Below are 11046 nucleotides of genomic sequence, written 5' to 3' on the forward strand. Positions count from 1 at the left end.
ATACAGTTAAGATGATTTGAGAAGAAAAAACTAAATAAGATTTTTAAAAACATATTGATCATTAAAACCAAATTAATTAATTAAAATAAGATATTTTTTTAATATGGGTAAAAATCTGAATAAGAACAAGAAATATACCATTCAAAATGTATTAAAATATTAAAATGTATATTGCCCTGTGTGTAGGTGGGCTGTGTACATTTTCAAAATATAAAATGTGTAAGATACATACAAACTATACAAATATGCAAATGATAATTTGCTGATGCAATCAGTGTTTTAGGGGAACACATTTCATTTGGATTAGATCTTGCTTGTGATGAAGATGAAATGAATCACTTCTGCCAAAGATGAAGATATATATATATATATATAATTGTTCTGAGGTTATTATTGACATCTAGTGGTCAAAATTATGTGAACACATACTTACTCACCTCTATTTAAATGTTATGAATCGTTTTTCTTGAAAGCAAAAAGACACAGCAGACAGATGTGTTTTTTTTACATTCCAAAGTTAAATTTTATGTTAATAGAAATAAAACCCTTTTTCAGTCACTTTATATTACAATATCATCCCATATCCATATGACAATAGACAAAAAGCCATATATCCAGATAAGTTATTTTACCAACTGATGTCCGTTCCATTAAACACACTCATGGAGTTGGTTTAGAACAACAAATAAACAGAAACATCATTGAGCAAAGTTATGTCAAACTACATATGAAAGCATCTTACAAAGAAAAGTCCAGTGTTCTCAGTGTCCTTTACGAAGGCTCAACAAATCTGTACAAATGGACGTCGCCTTCGGAGGAAACAATTTATGCTGTAAACTAGCGGTAATAGTACTTTTTTTTTTAGAGACAAGATACAGCAGTGAGTCTCAAGGAAAAGCCCAGGCTTCTCTGATCAATCAGCATACGTGTTTTCTTTTTTTTACCATGACATTTCACCCAAATAAAGATAATCATCAGACAGCTGACTGTTCAAAGCGTGCTTGAGATGCCGTGTTTTACTGTTTATACATCTTACAAAGGGCCCAGGGCTGTCCAAGATGCTAAACCAGACTCAATTCCAGAATAATTACAGGTTACAGGCCCTGACCTCACTGGAGCCCAAATCTGTAAATGTAAAATTGAAGTAACAGTTTGACATTTTGGGAAACACATCTATCTTCTTTCTTGTCGAGCAACTCCAGATGAGAAGATTGATTCACTGCCGTCTTTGAGAATGGTATCGATCCACTTGTGCGACTCTCAGTAAAGATAGAAAAATATATTTCCCAAAATGTCAAACTATGACTTTAAAGAATAAATCAACTTTTTCAACAGTAGTGCTTTTTGGCTTTGTAGCTAGTCCAAAAGGTGAGAACCCATTCACAGTAAAAGGTAAACCTCAACAATAATAATAATAAATACCAAATGGAAAGATGCCAAAAATGCTAAAACGTCATCATTTATGTTACAATAACCATACCTTATGTTTAAAATAACTTGTTACAATATCATAAAATATTCAGCTGAAGAACAGATTTACAAAATAAGTATTTAAATAGTTAATCTCTTTTTTTTTTTCTCCATCTCGGTTAATTATTGTAAGGCGGGACACTTTGTTTTAACCAAGCAGTAAGACCTGCAACTCCCCAGACCTGATATGTTACACAAAATAAACATTTAACATGACTTTCACTGGAAAACATCCTACCTGCCATCATGTGTTTAATCTAAAGATTTCTAATTAATTTAAAACCAGAAAAGAAGCACGAGAGAACAGATAACTTTGACTGGGGTAGCATGCTGATGTCAAGACGTCACATTAGAATGGTGCAGCTAATATACTACCATGAACAAATTAGTCCTGTCAGATGCAAAAAAAAGAAGAGACAAAGTTGAAACTAACTGATGACTAAAAGCATCTTACGCAAAATAAAACCTTTAGGCCATCTGCAAATGTAAGACAGTATGGCACTCACTGCCTTTGAGCCATGATGTCACCTTATTTAAACATGCCTCTACCACGTTACGAAAAAACCCCATCATATGCAGAAATAAAGACATCATGTAATCATATTTGGAGAGTGTGGAGAGTGTGTCACCTGGAATGTAGCCTAAGGCAGTTATCAATTTATTCAAATTTAGCAAAAGTGAGGAAGTAAAGCATTTTTCCCTTTTAAAGGGAGTGCATTATCATTTATTTTTGTAAATGCCTTTTGACCCCTCCGCTGTTAGGTAATGACCCTGTCGTTGAGGTGAGTGTGCCAGAGCACAAGTGGCAGCACAGAGTCGAGACGCCAGACAGATACTTCCTCACTTTGGTGATGGTGCGGTGGCCTCCGCGAAACCTGCCGGGAGCAATCGGGCGTCGGGTTGAGGAACAGAATTTGACTTAAGTGAATACTCCAGAAAAGTACGACAACCTTGGAAATAAACAGAGATAAAAACCTTAAAGTGCCTCCCGCTAGTCGAGCTGTAGCGATTATTTGAGTGTGTGTTTGAGAGTGAGAGAGTTGCTGCCTTCTCCTTTTGATACAGTCCTTTCTCTCAGCTGCTGTTGTTTCCCACTGTGTTAGTGCTAGTGTGTGTGTCTGTGTGTGTGTGTGTGTGTGTGTGTGTGTGTGTGTGTGTGTGTGTGTGTGTGTGTGTGTGTGTGTGTGTGTGTGTGTGCGCGTGTGTGTAGACAAGCCCATCAATGACCAGGATACTGAGGTGGGGAGTAAGGTGGAGGGGCTGAAAAATAAGAGGGGTAGAAACATAAAATACAGTCAGAACTTCATGAATTACTATGAGAGAAACTAAATAATTGTTTACTAAATAATGACCAAATTCAGCAGGATCTTTCTTCTAAAAGAGTTGTTGAGCTATGGACAAAAGGGGTGTGTGCTAGCAGTTAATTAATACAGTTTATCGGATTTTTATTATTAATTTGGTTTTAAACTTGCCTGTACTTTTAATTATCTTATTTATTACTTCCATCTTTCTTGTTGTTTTTCTTGTAAAGCACCTTGAATGACCTTGGTGTATGATACAGTGCTACATAAATAAACATTGCCATACCTGGAGCCTCAAATGTAAAATTTGTGACAGCAGTATTGGAGAGAACATGGACTCGTTAGAATTAAAAGGGTTCATGTTCTTGGTAGGCGATCTCCCTTTTAAATCAGATATCAGACATCACGCATTAAAGTTGACTGTTTTTAACTCTTGGTGGTGCTAGAGGGTGCGGTCCCAAATAGAGAGCGCTCAACCTCTGAAGAACATGAATAAATTACTAGTTTTTTTTATATTTCTCCTGAAAATCTTGACCTGGTGTTGGTGCTACAAGAAAGATCAGGATGTCACCCAAACAGCCTCAATGTATTTTATGGACATCTGTCCAGTGATTGTTCAAGTATCTCAATCAAAGGACCTAAAAAACAAACAAAATCAACATCTAGCAGTCTGCTGTTGCAGGGCTATAAACACAAGGAGCATTATTCCCCACTGTGCATAAGAATAAGAGCCACTTCACTTTCCCAAAAGTAGGTTGATTACTTTTAATCAACATAATAGCTGATGCTCCTCTTACCCTGGCTGTATATGGGATCCATCAGGTGTGGTGGATAATGTCCAGGCTGCATCATCGGGTAATGGGGAGGCATGCCAGGGTAGTGGGGCGCCATCGGATAACCTGCATGTAGATACTCAGATGGTCCCAGCGGTTTTCCATAAGCATCATACATGGGCTCCACTGGGTAACTGGCCATGGGGATATGCTGGGCTGTGGGCCAAGAAGTTCAGAAAGCTGTGAAGGAAACTGTCACCTCATAGGCGTCTGCACAAGAACATATAAAGAGACGAGGTCTCACCATCGTAAGGGGTCCGGCCCCTCTGCTGCCTTCTCTGGTAAAGGTAACAGCAGGAGCACATGAAGCAGCAGACCATGGTCGCAATGATCGCCACAAACAGGAGGATGGAGGAGGCGATGCCAGCCAAAGTGGTGGGGCTAAGAGGAGACACAAAGGAGGGCTTAAGGTACAAAGCATTTCCTTGCTTACTTTGGTTTCACGTTGTCCCCCCCCTATCTCGCTAAATACAGGTCGAGGATTAAAGCGGAGACGGCTGCGATGTGAAGCTTTTGTTTCAGACACAATCATTACCACAGACTGACCCTGTAACACCCGAGTTAGTGACGCACACGTCGCGTCTCTCTGTCTCTCTGTGTCTCCACCAGATTCCATCACCTCATAGGCCCACTGAAGCAACAAAGCCCTCCATTTCAGCGCAGCCGCCGCCGCCGCCCGCTGATCTGATCTCCCACTGGGCTTAATAAGCTGCAGGTTGTCTGCTCGCTACCGGATGGAGATGGATGCTTTCCAGCGCCACATTTCAGTCTCTCAGGTACGAGCTTGCTACGTCCGGCATTATCACGAGCCCTCACAGGAGATATAATGATGTGATAGAACGACTAATGAGAACATATTACACTGCGAGGACCGAAGCAAGGTCATTAAGTCTAATTCGGCCGCTGGGACATGAGAACACGGCGTTTAAGAATGGAGTTTTTTTTGCGCAGAATTTACTGGCAGAATGCAGGGTGATGGTGGACCTTATTTTCTGTATATGTTTGTACAATGTCAATTTTCCTTCCCACTTAAATCCTCTTGTCCACAATAACGGGCGACTGTGGCTCAGTGGTCAGCAGGGTCGTCCTTCAATCAGAGGATTGGCGGTTCGATTGCCGCTAGCCCATGACAATGTGTCCTCGAGCAAGACACTTAACCATAAAGTGTGTGAATGGGTGAATGACGTCATGTAGTCTTCAAGCGCTTTGAGTGGTTGGAAGACTAGAAAAGCGCTATACAAGTACGGGTCCATTTACCATAATGTAGTTTTTGGGGGGTGCTTTTCCATACCATTAATCTATTCAAGTCCTTACTTGATACTTACGTAGTAATACAATACTTGATTTATTAGCTTCAATACAGCATCATGTTCAATTCGTAAATGTAGTCCCGTTTAGAGTAAAATAGACGATATAGCGGGGTATACTTTAGGGCGGGGCTCTTGTGATTGACAGGTTGCAACCACAGCGCTGTCCGGTCCGAGTTTTCGTCTTTGAACTCAAACCCTTTCACACTGTGTTTGCAGTTCATAATACACAACTGTAACCTTTTTGATCACCTACAAATGACCTAATCAGTGTTGGGTTGTAGTTAACTCCACCCTCTCATGTCAGACTGCAACAGCCAAAAGCCAAAATAGCGACGACCAAAATGCCAAACTTGAGACGTCAAAACTTCCACAAACCAATGGATGACGTCAGAAATAGGCATTTCTTAAAAATTATATGAAGGACAAGTCTATGTAATCATTTACAATTATGTAACATATGCCTCTTGCTTTGTAGCACTGTTTTCACTCTTTAATTTGTCAGTATAGGTCGACAGATTCTTTATCGTCCTTTTCCAATGAATTGTGTTGTCATAGTCTTTACACTATATAGCATAACTACATGAAAGTAGGGCTGGGCGGTATGGCCAAAAATTCATATCACGGTATTTTGTAGATTCTGGCGGTTTCACGGTATATCACGGTATTTTTTTCTCCAAATAATCACATTAATTTATTGACGCCGAAAAGAACCGCCACCACTATTCACAACTCGCTCTTAACTGGCCAGCAGCTGTTTTGATGGTACATAGGGAGCTAAACCTGGAGGGATTTAGGACCCAGGGGAACCCCTTGATACTAGTGGCGCATGCACGGCCGTAACAACTATTGTCATTATTCGGCATTTAATGTTTACAGTCGCAGATATGTGTACAGCGGTCTGAGCTACTTACGTCTCACGGATAGAAGTTGACTCAGGGTGTGCAAGAAATGACATCGCCAAAATGCATGATGGGTAAAGCCCGCCCACTTTGCTGCACAGGAAAAGACTTCTTCCTGCACAAGAAAAGTCTTCCTGTGTGGGCGGTGTCATTTACCCAGCATGCCTTTTGGCGATGTCATTTCTTGCACACCATGAGTCAAGTGAGTTAACATGAGACATAAGTAGCTCAGTCCGCTGCTCCTTCAGCTTCAAGCTGTGAACATTAAATGTTGTTGCCTGCCAAACCGTGGCGACTGGTATGATGGTATATGAAAAATTCATACCGTATGGAAAACTGAGACTGGTATACCACACAGCCCTACATGGAAGTACAATGTGCATAAAGTGTACTTTATATTGATGGATTTATGTTCATAGATATTTAAGGACGCATCTCATTGTGCAGACTGGCCACAAATCTCTTCTAGCGGGGTTTTAAAGAATTGGTCTGCCTTCAGAAAAAGAAGGAAATGTGATCCTGCATCTAATGTCTCAAACACTGTCTCCTGGTGTTTATGAATGAATCAATAGGTCATTAAATCAAACCCCTGCTGTTGCTTCCCCAACCTGAACTGGAAGAGCATGCAGCGCTTCTGCTCCCTCTCTGTGATCATCTTGAAGGCGTCCAGGCAGCAGTAGCGTCGGTGGCAGTTCCCACAGCAGAACGTGATGAGAGGGCAGTCGAAGCCGTTGTGCCAGGTGCCGTTTTTATCCACGTACCACAGACAGTCCTCGTTCGCGTCGACTGCAAAACAGATACATTACAAAGTGTGAGGCGGGATGACGCCACGGGGAAGAGGATCCGAAACAAAACCATGAGGCAGCAGGTCAAACTTCAGTTTGTCCTCTAAAAGAATATGGATTTCCCTCCTTACACTTCCTCAGTTTGACCGATGTGCTGTTGTTTCTGTTTAGTGGCACTTCTTCTAAGCGAGTGTAATTCTTGACTGTTCACTTACAGATTCTGGAGCCACAATGCATTATTCAACAGCTCACTGTGGCAGAGGATGATAACTGATTAGGGCTCAAGAAAGGATAGGATTTAAAAGACTTGCATGTCTGAAATAAAAAAGAGGTTAATTTATTAATTCCAGGGCTTATTCTCATTATCAATTAGTTGATATTTATTTTTAATGAACTAACTTATCATTTTGTTTATGAAAACATTACTAACAGTAAACCAATAAATACAGTCCAAAATGTAAAATTGACTATGATGTAAGATGAGGCTAGATGAACAAAACTCTCACATTTGAGAACCCATAAGAAATAAATAAATAAAAACACATCTGTGATGTCACAGTTCTGCGGTCTCTGGGGAGACTAAAGCTCACACACGGACGGACACAGAAACATCCGGCAGACTGCCTGTCATGAGAATAAATACGTAGTGGGTCCTAAAGCGAGTTGAAGGAGCTGCTAGTTCCACGTTACCCCACAACATAGAATTTAAGGCACCGCAAATTACAGCCTAATCACAAAAGCGACCTGCTAAAAGTGACGCTGTCCTGTATATTTTACACTTGTTTTCTCATGTCTGGAAAGAGACTGAAAATCAAACAACATATTTATCATCAGACAGCTGCTCTGGTTGGACTTCTGTGAGTGTATTAAAGTGATCTAATAGAGAACGTCTGTAGGAGATTGTTGAGCCAAGATCTATAGAAACCTGGCTCCTGAAACGGTTTGGACTAATTTGGGATGATGACCTTTGAGATAACCTTTGAGAATACTTATTCTGCTACCTGATATTACAAAGTATTAGTATTGTATGGTTGTTTACAATACTGTATGTGGCAAGTCTTAACACTACTGTTTGCTTTCTAACTTGTTGAATAACAGTTAAAGCAAAAATATCAACAAAAGTATTGATGTGATATAATTGTAATATTGTTGTACATATGTCCAAAACAATTGTAGGAAAACAACAACTTGGCCTATAATATCTATAACAAGTATTATCATATGATTATGGCCTATAATATCCATAAAAAAGCAATATTTTAAAAGATATGCTTGATATTAATAATATAATATATTTTCTTTTTTTGCATTAATCTCCATTTTTTTTATTAATTACTTATTACCAATTTACCAGACACATACTATTAATCACTATTAATTAAAATAACCTTGATAAAAAGTGCAATACAAATAAAGTTTGACAGATTGACATGAGGATTACATAAACTGCGTTGTGGAGCCAAACTGTTGGGAAATAAAGTCATTTTCGTAAAGTGATTCTTTAAAAAACGACATTAATATTGAACTTAACACCAGTAAATAGCTGCCAGCATGAATACGGTGGAACTCTAAACAGTGAGCGGGTTAGTAAACAGCTGTCCAGGCCTCAGAATAAACATCGAGGACAAGAAAGCGTGAAACAGTCGGACAGCAGCAGGAGAACACGTCGTAACGGCGGGAACAATAACAGCCAATGCCGGCTGAACAGCCGTTAGCGGGGCTCTGTCGTTCGGGTCAAACTGTTAGCTAGCGACGCGCGGCCTGGATGGAGATCCATAATCTTACCCGGAGCGGTGCAGAGGACGACGGCGAGCAGCGCCAAAGTCAGCGCGACGAGGGACATGTTGCCCGCTGGAAAGAGCATCCTCGTCCTTATTTGAAGCCGAGCAAGCGATATTTTCAAGAAGCGCCGTGAATGCAGGAGAATAACCGGACTAACGGTCGTTCACAGGCGTTATACGGGTTCGATAGCGGCATAGGAGACGAGCGGCATTATATCCGTCGAAATGACACATCGCGGCTGTGACGCCGCCCGGGACGAGAAGGATGTTGCCTTCACGTACTGCCTGAAACGTCGGGGGGAAAACACTATCTAGAGCAAAGAAAGCATTCCATAGTCGACCACAGTACATTAGGTGCAATAAGTATGCCGACTCAGATTATTTACTCAAGTAAAAGTAGAAATACCATAGTACCAAAATACAATTACAAGTCCTGAATAAAAAATAAAAAAAGATTAGGAAAATGCAATTTAAGTTGCTAAATAATCAACTAAGGCTCCTTTCAAAATGTTATTTTAGAGTATTGTATTTTTCTGTATTTTATCATTAAATAATACTATAAAAAAATAGCATTTTGATGTTATAGTTTATCATGTGGAGCCAGTTCAAAATACATGTATTGGAGTACAAAAGTACACTATTACCCTCTGAACTGTGATGGAGTTTAAGTGTAAAGTGACAAAAAAATGGAAAACTCAAGTAAAGTAGAAGTATCTGAACATTGTATGTATACATATACTTGCACAGTGTCAATTGTAGTAACTCTGCGACGCTATGTTTTGCAACTCCACTAAAATTCAGAGATAAATAGGCTATTATATATATATATATATATATATATATATATATATATATATATATATATATACATATATATATATATATATATATATATATATATATATATATATATATATATATATATATACATATATATATATATATATATATATATATATATATATATATATATATATATATATATATATATATCTTTTATTTCAGACTCAGGAGTCCATATAGCAACAAGCACAAATACAACAACAATATATACAATACAATAAAGGACACAGGTATAATCATTGCAGTTAAAAAGTCCCTCATGGTTAAAAACATAGACACTTGTTCCAATGTTTCCAGAAACAAGAAGAATACCTCATATCACTGTGTTGGCTCAGTTAAGGCTTTTAATTAATTAATTACATTTTCTGAGTCATTTAATCAACATTTAAATTTGTATATAAAATTCCTCAACACAGCATGGAAAGTGGGAACAGTACGAGTCACAAACAAATTACTTGCACTTGTCCATCTGGGAAGCTTGAGTAAGATACTGAAAGCATCATTAAATGCCACATGAATCTTTTTTTTGTGCAAAACAGTCAGCATAGTCAGGAAGTACGCCACGCATTAACAATCCAGAAAAACACATACCAAGTAACACTGAAATTCTGTTGCCAGCATGCCTCAGATGTTCTGATGTTATTTGGTCAAGATCACATGCTTTGTTCAATGCCAATTCTTCAATGGCATTCATTTCTTTTAATAAAGCACACAGCATATTTAAATCTAGCATTTGCGTGTTTCTTGTGTTCACACTCTGAACCATGTCTTGCTTTTCCTGATAAAACTTAGTTGTTAAAAAGCTTCTTTAGCCTCTAAATGTAGTTCATACACATATCCATTGTACATATATTCATTCTATTGATTTTGCATTGTTTAAAGATGCAGACACACATTTCACACACTAAATTAAATTAGATTAGAGGTTGAAATATTCAGTTTGCACTTAAGGTAATGTCTCTTTAGGATTTAGTAACAGTCAGACACATCCTTTTCAATTTGAAGGTCTTTGCAGATTTAACATTATAACAGCTTTGACAGTCTCCTGCCATCTGGGAGAAAATACCACAGGAGCCTCTGAGCCTGCTCCACCAGCAGCATGGGCAACAGCTTGATACATCAGGCTGTCAGGATGATGAATTCTCTCCCCTCTGCCTCCAAAAAGTGTGGACTGTAACTCACCCAGCCCAGACAGCCACACAGCACCTGCCATAATAACTGTCTGTCTACAAACATATACTCGTGCACACACACATACACATATAAACACACACCTACACTGAACAAAGACATTTTCTATTTGCACTGTATTGGTTATGTGCCTTGCTATTGTATCCAAACTCCAGCCTAACTTAAATACTATCTGGTTAAAATCCTATTTCCCTTGTTTTCTTTTGATACTTTTACAAACACAGTGGTTTAAGACAGTGGTTCTCAACCTTTTTTCTGTGAAAATGTTTCCCAGGACCAGTGTAAAGCATTTTTGGTTGAGAAAAAATATGTAACACACAGCACTGTGCCATCAGTGTCTGATTTAATATATACAATTCAGTTTATAAACTTACACTTATATTTTATTGAATATTTATAAAATAACAATTTTCAAAGGATTTTTAATGGTTGCTCATTTTAAAACATATTAAAAAAAAAAACTCATGTATCACCATTTGGGAACCACTGGTCTAAGAGAATAGCATTTTGATACACTGCATGTATTGTTCATATGGCAGAATTAACAATAAAGTTGACTTTGAATTAAGTATTTAAAATCATCACATCAAAAAAAGCTGCTCACATGTAGTACATTTGGCGATTAACACTTCG

General features: G+C 38.5%; 1 protein-coding gene across 1 annotated transcript; it reads right to left on the reverse strand.

Annotated features, from left to right (window-relative positions):
• Positions 1–2689: 2689 nt before the first annotated feature.
• shisa4 (shisa family member 4) lies at positions 2690–8462 on the reverse strand (the record flags this gene model as incomplete). Its single annotated transcript, XM_079217926.1, has 5 exons — positions 2690–2730; positions 3569–3760; positions 3849–3985; positions 6422–6599; positions 8384–8462. 5 exons carry the CDS (start codon positions 8460–8462, stop codon positions 2690–2692), a joined length of 627 nt encoding a protein of 208 aa, XP_079074052.1.
• Positions 8463–11046: the final 2584 nt, after the last annotated feature.

The sequence above is a fragment of the Taurulus bubalis genome, assembly GCF_910589615.1.
Source record: "Taurulus bubalis genome assembly, chromosome: 5".
In the NCBI taxonomy this organism is placed as follows: Eukaryota; Metazoa; Chordata; class Actinopteri; order Perciformes; family Cottidae; genus Taurulus; species Taurulus bubalis.